At 45.0% G+C, this 14,589-nt stretch overlaps 1 protein-coding gene across 12 annotated transcripts in view; it reads right to left on the bottom strand.

Moving 5' to 3' along the window:
* LOC124004691 (E3 ubiquitin-protein ligase TRIP12) overlaps positions 1-14,589 on the bottom strand; it is a 71,853-nt gene that overhangs the window by 12,097 nt on the left and 45,167 nt on the right. For 11 of the 12 annotated variants that reach the window (XM_046313390.1, XM_046313389.1, XM_046313388.1 and 8 more), the window contains 20 exons: positions 14,373-14,468; positions 13,877-14,028; positions 13,747-13,782; positions 13,407-13,502; positions 13,033-13,125; positions 11,047-11,208; positions 10,860-10,928; positions 10,573-10,738; positions 10,247-10,364; positions 9,927-10,083; positions 9,553-9,706; positions 7,906-8,134; positions 7,654-7,772; positions 7,137-7,341; positions 6,919-7,019; positions 4,265-4,439; positions 3,562-3,703; positions 3,110-3,301; positions 854-1,005; positions 489-646 (listed from right to left, as the gene is read on the bottom strand). In XM_046313390.1, the coding sequence (XP_046169346.1) occupies positions 489-646; positions 854-1,005; positions 3,110-3,301; positions 3,562-3,703; positions 4,265-4,439; positions 6,919-7,019; positions 7,137-7,341; positions 7,654-7,772; positions 7,906-8,134; positions 9,553-9,706; positions 9,927-10,083; positions 10,247-10,364; positions 10,573-10,738; positions 10,860-10,928; positions 11,047-11,208; positions 13,033-13,125; positions 13,407-13,502; positions 13,747-13,782; positions 13,877-14,028; positions 14,373-14,468 (2,772 nt within the window). The remainder of the gene's footprint in view (positions 1-488; positions 647-853; positions 1,006-3,109; positions 3,302-3,561; positions 3,704-4,264; positions 4,440-6,918; positions 7,020-7,136; positions 7,342-7,653; positions 7,773-7,905; positions 8,135-9,552; positions 9,707-9,926; positions 10,084-10,246; positions 10,365-10,572; positions 10,739-10,859; positions 10,929-11,046; positions 11,209-13,032; positions 13,126-13,406; positions 13,503-13,746; positions 13,783-13,876; positions 14,029-14,372; positions 14,469-14,589) is intronic. The other variant, XM_046313396.1, reaches the window with a different exon arrangement.

Below are 14,589 nucleotides of genomic sequence, written 5' to 3'. Positions count from 1 at the left end.
AAAACAGATAGAACCGTCTTCAATTTGATCGATTATTAACGTTTAAAAATACCTACAAAAGTAGTTTGAAATGTTTTGGCAAAGTTTACAGGGAACTTTTGAGATATTTTGTAGTGACGTTGCGCAATTGGGAAGCTGTTTTTTTCTGGTTTATTTATGCGTTTTGTGTAGCGTCTGCAGGGTTGAAATATGCTACTCTTTGTTTACTGTTGTGCTATCATCAGATAATAGCTTCTTATGCTTTCGCCTAAAAACCTTTTTAAAATCTGACATGTTGGCTGGACTCACAACGAGCTACACTCACAATTTGTAGCTTTAATTTAGTATCTTACATGTGTGATTTAATGAAAGTCTGATTTTATCATTTTATTTGAATTTGCCACGCTGCATTTTCCCTGGCTTTTGGCCAAGTGGGACGCAAGCGTCCCCTATACCATAAGAAGTTAAGTCAGTAACTCAATGCAAAAGTGAGAGTTCCCAGTGCTTACCTCGGACAACCAGGTAACGTTCAATTGCCTGTACCAAGGCCAGGGGATCAATCTTCACCGGGCCCCCCTTCCACTGCTTCACATTGGTACAGTCCGGGTGCCTCTGCAGCTGACACTTGAGTTGGTGTGTGTTGAAGAACTTCAGGGCCTGAGACCCTCTGAAGGAGACACACACACACATAATCACAATGATACAGAGGTGAATACTGGCAAGTCCCCTTCACCTATACCCATATAGACTTCAATAGGGCCAATTGGCATCACACAATAAATGGACAAGTGAATGACTGACATTAAAAAGAGAATGTTTGTGGAACAAAAGGAAGAAATTGAAGGAAGAGCTGGGACAAGGTAAATAAACTAACCTGCTCCCATTGCCGTTGCCACTGGGGAAGTCGTGCACCTTGACAGGAAACTGCTCCATCTGGCTTAGGCAGTTGTTCATCTTGTGCACCAGTGACAGCAGGGGTCCGTTCTCAGACGGCTCCAGGCGGCCTGCCGGCTCCATCCCCGGGATCTGGAAGGGCAAAACACAGCAGGGACAAGCTTCAAACATGCGTCGCATTCATTACGGCACACCGTATAAACATATATTTTGCAACAGAGAATGAAAATAAGCATTTATTATTGGACAAGTTTAGGTAGTTCCTCAGTTCTATTCCATTTGTTTCCTAGCAGCTATAACCATTGTTCAACTCCACCGTTGTAAAAAAAAAAGAAGAAAGAAAACAGCTGACAAAAGCATGGTTTAGCAGTCAATTGTGTTGACTGTGTTTAGAGTACACATGTTTCTGGTACTAAACCATGATAAGTAAAAACCCAAGGAGGCTGAGACACAAAAATAACACATTTAATGTAATCCATGCTTGAAAGAAATTCAAATTCTTTAAAATCCATACATAAAGATCTAATTTTTGAGCACAAATTTGTTTACATCCCTGTTAGACAATTTCTCCTTTGCCAAGATAATCCATCCACCTGACAGGTATGGCATATCAAGGAGCCAATTAAACAGCACGGCCAATACACAGGTGCAACTTGTGCTGGGGAAACTAAAAGGCCACAAAATAAATGTGCCGTTTTATCACAACACAATGCCACTGAAGTTAAAGGAGTGTGCAATTGGCATTCTGACTGCAGGAACGTCCACCAGAGCTATTGTCTGAGAAATGAACATTCATTTCTCTACCATAAGCCACCTACAACATTGTTTTAGAGAATTTGGCAGTATGTCCAACCGGTCTCATAACGGGAGACCACGTGTATGGCGTTGTGTGGGCGAGTGGTTACCGTGACGAGATCCTGAGGCCCATTATTGTGCCACTCATCCGCCGCCATCACCTTATGTTTCAGCCTGATAATGCACAGCCCCATGTCGGAAGGATCCGTACACAATTCCTGTAACCTGAAAATGTCCCAGTTCTCCCACGGCCTGCAAACTCAGACATGTCACCCACTGAGCATGTTTGGGATGCCCTGGATCGAAGTGTACGACAATATGTTCCAGTTCCCGACAATATCCAGCAACTTCAGATAGCCAGTGAAGAGGAGTGAGACAGCATTCCACAGCCTGATCAACTATATGCGAAGGAGATGTGTCGCGCTGCGTGAGGAAAACGGTGGTCACTGGGTTGTGATCCACTCCCCTACTTAAAAAAAAAAAGGTATCTGTGACCAACAGACGCATATCTGTATTCCCGGTCATGTGAAATCCATAGATCAAGCCTTATGAATGGATTTCAATTGAATGATTTCCTTATATGAAGTGTAACTCAGTAAAATCTTTGAAATTATAGCATGTTGCCTTTATATTTTTGTTGGGTATAAATAAAAAAGGAGCATACGCTTCAGCCTTCATCTGTGCTGTACAAACAAATGGAGACATGTACTTAAGACACCTGCTGTGAATAACTGGAGCAAGCAGCTATAGTTCATTTTGATAATGGCGAATAGGAAGTCAATGTATAATAACAGGGAATATGTAGAAGACAAATATTTTTGGGGACAATTTAAACATCTCACAATAAAATAAATAAAAGACAACGTCTAGGCCAGTGTTTCCCCAACTCCAGTCCCTCCAACATGATTGTTGTAGCCTCAGAGAAAAACACCCGACTCAACTTGTCAACTAATAATCAAGCCATCAATGAGTTGAATCAGGTGTTTTTGTCCGGGGCTACAACAAAAATGTGTGCGGTTGTGGGTACTTGAGGACCCGAGCTGGGAAAAACTGGTCTAGGCTACATAACAATATAATAAGCAATAGATGCAATACTCAAGTAGGTCACAAAACTCAGAGGGCGGGGCGTTGTTGAGTGAGTACCTTTTGAAGTCTAGATATTTTTACTCCTACACACCAGCCGCCATTCATTCTAGCCTGAGCTCAAACCCTTAGAATGCCTTAATACTGTATTTAGAGCCATGAGTTATATAGCCAATAACTAGGGCCTTGAGCTCCAGTCTCTGTCTACATGGACTAAAAGACTGGAGTTGGCTCCCTTGTCAGTCACTGGATACCGAGAAAGGATGAAAGTCTTCATCTGGCGAAAGACGAGCTTCTGACCAGAGAAATAGAATCTTATTCAAGTTCTGTGCATCTGCCCAGCCGAACACAGACTTACCGGGCAGCCGTAGAAGACGTGCAGGAACCTCTTGAGGCGAACGTCACGGCTGACCAGGTCACGGTCACTGCTGGAGGTCAGGTAGAGCAGCAGCTGCTTGACCAGGCCGCTATGCTGGATCTCGAACGACGACACGTCCGACTCTGACACGATGCTGCAGATCTCCACGAGGCACTCCACACCACCGTCCATCTGGGGGGTGACAACAGTCAAGAATGTTATCTTCATATCCCAAGTCACTCACTGCCATACCTTAATTACCTTGTCTTTAGCTAGCAGTGTAGATGGTACAGGGTACTATCAAAACTGCACAGCAAAACAAACGGTTGTTGCAAATTAGTATTAGCAAACAGGGTCGGCAAAGCAGACTCCAAAATGTCAACTAATGAGTATGTATTTACTGTCAAAGTGCGCAAAACTACAACACAGGAGACTATTGTGGAGTACAGTACCTGCAGGCTGAGCTGTTCCGTGGCGGTGCAGAGTCTCTGGAGTACATTCAGTGCGGGGTTGCTGCCATCAATTTTTTCAGTGTTGAAGTAGCGGGCCACAAACTTACAAGCCTGCTCTTTGATCCAAGCCTTGATCTTGTCCCTGTGTGGGGGGAGGGGGGGCTATCATTATCATCACCACCACCAAGGTTGTCTGAAGATATTACTAGCTGTCAAATCATTGTTTCCTCCAGTCCTTAAGTCCCTCTGAAAAACCATTGGAGGAGGTTGTCCGAGGGGAGAGAGCTTGGATCCAGGAGGAATTGAAGGCACAATCAATTAAACCAGGGGTGCCAAACATACGGCCAAGTGCCAGATCCGGCCCGCGAACCCATGCAATTTTAAGTGCGGCTCTCAGGACCTCGGGGAATGCCGAATGCAGGGCAAAATTTGTTTGACACCACTGGATTGAACACTTGCCTAGCTACATTGTGTGACAGTTTTTACTGAAAGACACCTTCCCCAAAATGTTCAATATTCTTGAACAGACTGAAGTACGTTTGCTCTGTGTGGTGGGGTGTAGCTTGATGCAATGAGTGACTAATTTAAAACAAGGGCAGCGGTGCATTTTGAATCCTCATATTTACACAACTCATCAGTACTACCAAAACTGCTATAAAAGCAACACTTGTCATCACCACCACAACATTAGTCTTCGTCTTACCTGTTGTTGGAGACTGAGTCCTTGGGAGGGGCGCGTGCCATGCCGCTCACCCCGGCCGTGCGAGAGGGCTCAGAGTTGGTGCTGTTGGTCTGGGCGCCCAGCTTGCCCCAGGTCTTGGGGTTCAGACTGGCCAAGAAGGAGGATTTGGGGGACTGAGTAGTGGTGGGACTCTTGGCTGTAGAAACAGGAAATGGTTAGTCACAGGATGATACCCTATAGTTCAGCGTTTCCCAAACTGGGTCCTGGTATTTGCCCTAGCACTAGACAGCTGATTCAAATAATCAAAGCTTGATGAATAGTTGATTATATGAATCCGCTGTGTAGCACAAAAAACAAAACCTGCACCCCTTGGGGTGGCCAGGACCAAGTTTGTGAAATGCTGCTACAGTAGTTAGAAATAGACAGAGTCTAGTCACGATACTTTTATTTATTTTGGGTAAAGAAAATCACAAGGAGTCAGTTTGCATTCTGCATAAATGTCTGTCTCGACAAATATACCAGGAGTCCAGGCACAAAGAGGCATGGAGACCAAAGATGCCACATGTCGAGTTGCTCTTGCACTTAGTAATGAACAGTCACGCCAGAGTAGCGACTGGCTGCAGATAACAAAATTCACCACAGTATGTTGATTTGAATGAACGCAAAACAATGTCATAGTAAAAAACCTACACGTTTATATTACTAAACAAAAATTAACGCAAAGTGCAACTATTTCACCAAGTTACAGTTCATATAAAGGAAATGAGTCAATTGAAATAAATTCATTGGGCCATAATCTTTGAATTTCACATGCTGGGCAAGGGTGCAGCAATGGGTGGGCTTAGGAGGGCATAGGGCCACCCACTGGGGAGCCAGGGACAGCCAATCAGAATGAGTTGCTCCCCAAAAAAGGGCTTTATTACATACTGAAATACTCCTCAGCACCCCCTCAGACGATTCTGCAGGTGAAGAAGCCGGATGTGGAAGTCATGGGCTGGTGTGGTTACACGTGGTCTGCAGTTGCAGGGCTGGTTGGATGTACTGCCAGTCTCTAAAACGAGGTGGCTTATGGTAGAGAAATTAATACGAAATTCTCTAGACACAGCTCTGGTGGACATTCCTGTAGTCAGCATGCTAATTGCACACTCCCTCAAAACAGCTGTGGTATTATGTTGTGACAACTGCACATTTTAGAGTGGCCGTTTATTGTCCAAAGCACAAGGTCCACCTGTGTAATGATCATGCTGTTTAATCAGCTTCTTGATATGCCACACTTGTCAGGTGGATGAATTAAAGGACAAATGTTCACGAACAGGGATGTAAACAAATTTCTGCTCAATTTGAGAGAAATAAGATTTGTATTTTTTCTGTGATCTTTTATTTCAGCTCATGAAACATGGGATCAACACTTTACATGTTGTGTTTATATTTGGGTTCAGTACAAACACTATATATTACAAAATAAAGTATGTGGACACCCCTTCAAATTAGTGGATTTGGCCATTTCAGCCATAGCCGTTGCTAACAGGTGTATAAAATTGAGCACAGAGCCTTGCAAAATCCATAGACAAACATTGGCAGTAGAATGGCCTTACTGAAGAGCTCAGTAACTTTCAACGTGGCACCATTAACTCGTCAAACTTCTGCCCTGCTAGAGCTGCCCCAGTCAACTGTAAGTGCTATTATTGTAAAGTGTAAATGTCTAGGAGTAACAACAGCTCAGCTGCGAAGTGGTAGGCCACGCAAGCTCACAAAACGGGCCCGTCGAGTGCTGAAGCGCGTAAAAATAGTCTGTCCTCAGTTGCAAGCGGTTTTTGGAAGCAATGTCAGCACAAGAAGTGTTCGTCGGGAGCTTCATGAAATGGGTTTCCATGGCCGAGCAGCCGCACAGAAGCCTAAGATCACAATGCCCTATGCCAAGCGTCGGCTGGAGTGGCGTAAAGCTCGCCGCCATTGGACTCAGGAGTAGTGGAAATGCGTTCTCTGGAGTGATGAATCCCACTTCACCATCTGGCAGGGTGACAGACCAATCTGGGTTTGGCGGATGCAAGGAGAACACTACCTGCCCCAATGCCTAGTGCCAACTGTAAAGCTTGGTGGAGGAGGAAATGGTCTGGGGCTTGTTTTTCCTGGTACGGGCTAGGCCCCTTAGTTTCAGTAAATAGAAATCTTAACGCTACGGCATACAATGACATTCTTGACGATTCTGTTCTTCCAACTTTGTGGAAGGCCCTTTCCTGTTTCAGCATGACAATGCCCCCATGCACAAAGCGTGGTCCATACAGGTTAATACTTGACTGGCCTGCACAGAGCCCTGACCTCTACCCCATCAAACACCTTTGGGATGAATTGTAACGCTGAATGTGATCCAGGCCTAATCGGCCAACATCAAACATCAACACCAATGCTCGTTGCTGAATGGAAGCTAGTCCCCCCAGCTATGTTCCAACATCTAGCGGGACGCCTTCCTAAAAGAGCGGAGGCTGTTATAGGAGCAAAGGGGGGACCAACTCTACATTAATCCCCATGATTGTAGAATGAGATATTCAGGTGTCCACATACTTTTACCTTTAGTGCTACAAATGTATCATTGACACTTAGCTTTAGTGTCACCTGTGAGAACCATTTGCATCCGGTCTTAAAGATTGTAGGAGAGTTCCAATAACAACAATTACCCTGATTGTCTACTTTGTCGTCATCCCTGGGAGGAGAGTACTTGGGCCTTCTGGGCCCTCTCTTAGGCAGACGTTTTCTCTTCAGCACATCACTTAACCGCCTAGGAGAGAGGGGCAGATTAATGTTGTTCTATGAAGAAGAATGAGTTTACTTCTGTGTGATATATCTGACCCATCATACGTGCACATACACATGTATTTAGTACTCGTGTTCTCACCCCTGTGGACTGAGGTCTAGTGAGTCGTCCATGCTATGCTGGAAGCTAGGCGAGCCCAGGTCTGGGGTGGCGTTGGAGGCCGCCGTAGTGGTCGCAGTGCTGATGGTGGTGGTACACAGGCTAGCTGTGCCGCTGGTGCACGCCTTTGGGGGACTGGTAAGGAAGGCCTCTGACTCAGCCAGGTTCTTCACCTGGTGCATAACACCTGGAGAGGGGAGGGCAGATGGTATACATTGAAAATCCTCTTTACCCCGATTCTCTGAATTGTGATTCAATAAATCAGGGAAAATCTGACATTTAGCTGGATAAACAGCTTTCTGTGGTCCATGACAAGGTACATTACGGTGTGACATTAATTTTCTGACTTTTCTAAAATATATTGAAGCTCAAATAGCAGTTGAGGATCCATCATAACAGGTCCTCTCCTGGTGCTAGAAAAGAGCTGTGTTTCAGCTGGGTGTTTTAGATCATTACAGGTCAGCTCCTCTGGGGAGGAGACACAGACAGGATCCATTACCTTCTCTTCTGAAGAAGACACTGAATACGTCGGGCAGCTTCTGCATGAGGATCTCGGCCATCTGCAGAGAGCCAACTACAATCTTCAGGTCTTGGCTGGACAGCATGGAGGCAATGTGACTGGGAGAAGGAAAAAGACAAATACTGAGGTTCAGGTGGTGTAAAGACACATGCTGTACTGCCTATTGCTTTTTGTCCATGGAGGCAGACATCTTGACTCAAGAGCACCCAAAGGTTGAGAGCAAAAGTTCACCTGGACACAGCGTGGTTTCTCAGCACATCCTTGAGGAGCTCGGCATCGGCGAAGAAGATGATCCTGAGGATGGCTCGGAGGCACTTATGTCTGACGGCTGGGCCGGCCGACGAGCTGTACACCTCGTACAGCACCCCGAACAGGGTTTTGATGAAGCACTTGGCCAGCTCAGGGTCCTCCTTCATCAGCTGGGCCCGTGCATCCTCCCGTCTCACCTCCTGGTGACCCCCTGGGGGACAGGCAGAGGAACACTCAGGTAAGATTTTATAGTTCTTTTGACTCAAAAGGAGAAATTGGATTCCATCAGCTAGTGCAGAATAAAAACAAAGTAACCTGTTCAATTTCACAAAAGTTTACAAAGAGATGCTTCAACTTCTTGAGTGTAGGGGGCAGGATTTTCATTTTTGGCTAAAAAAAAACATACCCATTTGAAACTGCCTATTTCTCAGGCCCATAAACTAGAATATGCATATAATTGTCAGATTAGGATAGAAAACACTAAAGTTACCAAAACTGTCAAAATATTGTCTGTGAGTATAACAGAACTGATATTGCAGGCAAAAACCTGATGAATATGAAACCAGGAAGTGGCTTCTATTTTGAAAGCTCCATGGTCCATAGCCTGCCTTCGCTCCATTTAAAGGGATATCAACCAGATTCCTTTTCCTATCACTTCCTCAAGGTGTCAACAGTCTTAAGACATAGTTTCAGGCTTTTATTTTGAAAAATGAGCGAGAAAGATAACATCGTGTCAGTGGATAGCTGGGTTTTCACATGAGTTTTGCTTGCGCAACAGAGTGGGGCAACCATTGTCTCTCCCTCTCCTATTGAAAAAACGACAGTCCCGGTTGATATATTATCGATTATATATTTTAAAAACAACCTGAGGATTGATTATAAAAAAAGTTTGACAGGTTTCTGTGGACATTACATATACTATTTGCAATTTTCATCTGCGATGTCGTGACCGCTCGAGCCTGTGGATTTCTGAACATAACGCGCCAAACAAATGGAGCTATTTTGGATATAAAAAAATAATCTTTATGGAACAAAAGGAACATTTATTGTGTAACTGGGAGTCTCGTGAGTGAAAACATCTGAAGATAATCAAAGGTAAGCGATTTAATCTATTGCTTTTCTGACATTCGTGACCAATCTACTTGGCTGCTAGGTGTTTGTAATATTTTGTCTACTGAGAGAGATGTTCTTAAATAAATGCTTGTTATGCTTTCGCCGAAAAGCTGTACTGAAATCTGACACGCCGGGTGTAAGCTGTGTTTTGCTATATTGCACTTGTGATTTCATGAAAATTAAATGTGTTTAGTAATTTAATTTGAATTTGGCGCGCTGCAATTCAGCGGGTGTTGATGAAAATGATCCCGTTAATGGGATGGGTGCGTCAAGAAGTTAAGAGCTGCCTCTGATGAGCATTTCTCAATTGGGAAAGAGGTCATCTTTCCTCAATGGGACTACTTTGTTCAAAGAACCAATAACTTGGGGCAGGGACCAAGCTATAAATTTAGGTGAATAGCGCTAGTCTCAGAACCAATCAGGGCATTATACTACATCAACTGACACGAGACGCATACAACTGACACCAGTTTGGGGATAGTCTGTCACTAGAAAGAAGGGTGGAGTGTCTCTCACCAGTAGTGGGGTTGGCTAAGGGGTTGGGTTTCCTCTGGATACCCCGTGCAGTGCCAGTGTCCTCGTTTATCTGCTGCATAGAGTTGAAGTCAATAGTGTAGACGCGGCCCAGGGTGGACAGGCTGATCTCGTCCTCTCCGTTCTGGTGGGCCGTCTGGAGAGGAAGAGAGAACCAGACACCCCCAGACGTTAGTGTAACACTGGGCTACACAGGGGATTCACACAGCTCACAACATATGAAGAAGGTCTACTTTGTTGTAGTATAGGTAGGGCCAAGAGTTTTCCCAGACAACCTGAAGAGAAACTCTGGGCCCCAAGTCTGGATGAAAAGAAAGTCCCTAATAATGGAGCGGAGCAGCGTGTCTGTTCTTTACCTCAATGATGCGACTGTCGATGCGGTTGTAGGGGTGCCACAGGCCCCGGTCGTCCCTCCACTGCCAGATGGCCCCCTCTGTGGCCTGGGCACTGCCCTTCTTCAGCATGAGGTCCACAGCAAAGATGCCCTCTCTAGGAAGGCAGGGCATCAGCTCGCTGGTGGTGGGGGAGACAAAGACAGTTAGCAAAGTGCATCAGTAAACTTCGCAAACAAGGCATGTGGTGAGTGCATGGAGGCCACCATCTTTCTGTACGTCCACCATTGGGGCAGAAAAGGTTGTTGTAACGCTGAGAGCAGCAGCAGAGGGGTTTCCCTTACCAGATGAGTGAGGTGAGTTCATAGAGCTCCTGTGGGCTCCGGGGCACCAGGTCAATCTGCTCCTGACAGCTACCGTTGGCCGCACCGCACAGAAGGAAGCGCAGAGTCTCTGCAATATCTGAACAAAGACAACGTCCTTAGTTCACTCTTTCCACAGGCAACTAGCTTAGACACAGTCAAGGACTTTAGCTTTGGAGGCATTTAGACTACCATTATATATTTCACTTCCCCAAGATTTTGTAAGCTGCATTGTTAGGCTTTATTCAAGTGAGAAGGGTAAATACGCACAGATAGAAAGCGTGTGTGTCGGTCTGTGAGCCACTCACTCTGCTTCATGAGCTGCACGGCCAGACAGGGGCAGTTGGAGCACATGAGGGAGAACATGCGCACCACCATGATGAACATGCCCGAGCTGAGCACAGGCGGGGTGACCACCAGCAGCTGTTGGATGTTGGTCAGCAGGTCCCGCGAGGCCACCTGCTGCAGCAGGTTCTGTGGACAATGACCATACAGAGGTCAAGGGTCAGTCATTGTGATGACATCATGGGTCTGCTCTGGAGGGTGAGAAATGTTAGAGCCATAGAAATGTGTCAAGTAGAACCGCCTCACTCACCTCCTCGTGTTGAAAGTTATCCACCAGTCTGGCAAAACAGAGACAAGTGCTTTCGACAGATTTCTTATCCTGTACGTGGGGGGGGGATAACCACATTAGACAACTGATGCGTAAGTTGGTAACATGCCACAGACAACACCAACCTCACCTGCAACATAGAGCATGTAAAAGGTGAACGTGTGTGTACCTGGTGTGTGAGTCTCTGGGTCAGCAGTGGCAGAGAGTCAGAGACAAAGTGGAACTCGTCAGGGGTGATGCTCTGGCAGCAGTTGGCGGCAATGGCCAGGGCGTTCCTCTGGGCGTTGATGCTAAAGAACTCCAGGTACAGCAGACAGTCAGCCAGGCCACCCTGCATGACACAAGAAACACCCCACAGTTATACACAAGGGTAGGGATAGATGGCACATATGGGGACAGATTTAGATCTTACAAAATAAAGTGAGACAGGAGGGAGGAAGGGGGTCCCACAAAATGTGTGAATACAAAAATGGCTTTCATTCTACTCCGTTTAATTTCTTATGGATGGGGGGCAGTATTGAGTAGCTTGGATGAATAAGGTGCCCAGAGTAAAATGCCTGCTACTCAGGCCCAGAAGCTAAGATACACATATTATTAGTATTATTATATTTGGATAGAAAACACTGAAGTTTCTAAAACTGTTTGAACTATGTCTGAGTATAACAGAAATCATATGGCAGGCAAAAACCTGAGAAAATCCAACCAGGAAGTGGGAAATCTCAGGTTTGTAGGTTAAGTCTTTGCCTATCCAATATACAGTGGAAATTGTCGGATTGCACTTCAAAAGGCTTCCACTAGATGTCAACAGTCTTTACAACCTTGTTTCAGGCTTCTACTGTGAAGGGGGGGAGAATAAGAGCTGTTTAAGTCAGGTGTCTAGCAGAATGCCATGAGCTAAGTCATGCGCGCAACAGTGAGAGCTAGCTGCATTCCTTTTCATTTCTAAAGACAAAGGAATTGTCCAGTTGGAATATTATTGAAGATGTGTTAAAAACATCCTAAAGATTGATTCTATACATCGTTTGACAGGTTTCTACGAACTGTAATACAACTTTTTGGACTAAGTATGCCTGCGCCTCATGAATTTGGATTTGTGAACTAAATGCGCTAACAAAAGGAGTTATTTGGACATAAATTATGGACTTTTATCAAACATTTATTGTGGAACTGGGAATCGTGGGAGTGCATTCTGATGAAGATCAAAGGTAAGTGAATATTTCTAATGCCATTTCTGACTTCTGTTGACTCCACAACATGGCAGGTATCTGTAGGACTTGTTTTGGTGTCTGAGCGCTGTACTCAAATTATTGCATGGTGTGCTTTTTCAGTAAAGCTTTTTTGAGACCTGACAGCAGTTGCATTAAGGAGATTCCATGTATAACACTGGTATTTCAATTAACAGTGGATTTTTTTTCTCGTTTTGTCTGTCATAGTTGAAGTGTACTACCTATGATAAATTACAGGCCTCTCATCTTTTTAAGTGGGAGAACTTGCACAATTGGTGGCTGACTAAATACTTTTTTGTCCCACTGTATGTGAAGAGCTGATAGTCTGTTGCCTGCACTTGAATGATGAATGGGAAGTGTGCTTCAATTACAAGTTAATAAAAACAGCTAGTTTTAAAATCGTGCACCAAAACTGTTAACACGCAATTGCATTTAGAATTGTTGCAAATAGGGTTTATAAAAGCTTGTTTTATTCCAGCAGCAACCAGCTGAGGAGCTGCAGGTGAAATCCTGCTCAAAATAAGACTGTACGCTGTGATAGTTGTGTTGGATAAACAAGATACATGACTAATAGGCCAGGTCAATTTAACAATAACAAATATTTAATTAACCTTTAGACTGAAAAGCATAACACAGTCGACTGTATTACAATCGACTGATATTTCAATCAATTAATAAAAAGCATTATTTTGCAAGGGGATTTCTTTACTCCAGGTCTTTTTGACCGGCAACAGTTTGATTTATTGACCCCCCCCCCACAAAAAACCGTCTATTTCCGGCTAACGGAAAACCTGTTACACAGCTATCTTACAGCCACCACCGTTAACTTATTTTAAGGTGAGCCAATGAGACCCGGGTAGGGAGCAGAGATGACATGAGAGAGAGGCAGAGCTGAGCCACAGGTGGGAGACAGAGGGACAAACACTTACAGCCTGCAGGATGGCTTTGCTGTGACGCCTTGACAACATCTCCAAGGCAGTCAGGGCCTGCTCCGCCACATCAATGAATTGGATCACCTGAAGCTGCAGGCAAAGAGGAGAGAGATAGATCCATTAGCATAGCCACCACCGGTTTATGACCGCATTTGAATGAAGACTGAACAAGCACATGAGAGAATGACAGAAATGGAAGACAAGAGAAGAACAACATGTGGGTTAGAAATACTTGGGGTGCATTCAGAAGGCATGAATTGGTGAGACATGTTTTCAAAGGACTACGTAGTACTTAAAATTTAATGATAATGTTTCAGTTTCAAAGCGTGTGTTTAATGCCTACTGAACCTGAGCAGAGGGGATCATCCTACCTTTTCCAGGAAGACAGGGATGGCGTCCACAACCACAGCAGAGGACCGAGGCAGCGCCTCCATCATGTAAGTGAGAGCACGGGAGGCGTGGTTCATCTGAGCAGAGTCACGGGTTAAGATACAGTTTTCACAAGAATAACCACAAAGCAACCATGTTGGCTGGAACCACAGTTAACACTGCTCAGGTATAGTTTTTTGCAATCAAATGTAACTAGGAGACAGGGTGCAGTGTTTGCACATTCTTTGCGAAACATTTCAGCACCTGCAATGTAGGCCTAATGTCATGGTGAAAATCAAATATCACTGCCCCCCCCCAAAGATAGAAGCTCAGGATACTCACAATGTCAAAATTATGCTCCATCTGCAACAATGTGATCTGTGAGGAAGAGGGGAATAAGAGACTCCAATCAAATCAAGACCGTGTAAAATGACTTAAGACAAAAAGGTGGACAAATAATTGAGTGACTCACCAGAGCGGGTACCACGCTCTTCACAGGGAAGCCTCCTAGCGTCTCCTCGTTGCCCATCACCAGCAGCTGGCACATCTCGATGGCGGCCTGGAGCTGCTGGGACTCGTCACCGGTGGCCTGCAGGCCCTGCAGCAGCTGCTGAGCTTTGGAGCCTGGGAGGAGAAGAGGGATAAAGCAGGTCAGAGTAGAGACTGAACAGCAGGGCCAGTATTCACATGCTGATATAGGATCAGTTTAGCCTTTAAGATCAAACTGAATAAGATTATATGGCGAGGGGATCAGAACCTAGATCAGCACTCTTCTGAGAAACTTTTTTAACATGGGACCTGCCAGGAGTGCAGTGAGCATACACTTGGATTACAGTTGAGTCAATAGCGGGTTAGAAGAATAAAGAGCCATAAGTGAACTAAACACCTCCCCTGAGAATATAAACATCTTTCTCACAGTTAAGTGGTAATTAAATGCATTCTGGGCACAGACAAAGTGTAGTACTTACTGGCTCCACTGCCTATGGTTCTGTGAAACAGCTGGGACATACGGGGTCCCAGGGGCCCAAAGAGGTGTGGGGGTAGACCCCTGGCCTCCAACAGGGCTGTGAGGAGAAAACAGCCAGGTTAGACAACAACCGAAGACCCAGCAACACCAACAGGGGCTGACAGGGAACTTAGACAGGAACATTGGAACCTGTATCAATTTGTGTATGTGTGCATGTA

Source organism: Oncorhynchus gorbuscha, linkage group LG19 (assembly GCF_021184085.1).
Source record: "Oncorhynchus gorbuscha isolate QuinsamMale2020 ecotype Even-year linkage group LG19, OgorEven_v1.0, whole genome shotgun sequence".
In the NCBI taxonomy this organism is placed as follows: Eukaryota; Metazoa; Chordata; class Actinopteri; order Salmoniformes; family Salmonidae; genus Oncorhynchus; species Oncorhynchus gorbuscha.
The sequence above is the reverse complement of the archived record's forward strand: the minus strand, read 5'-3'. Positions and strand labels throughout refer to the sequence as shown.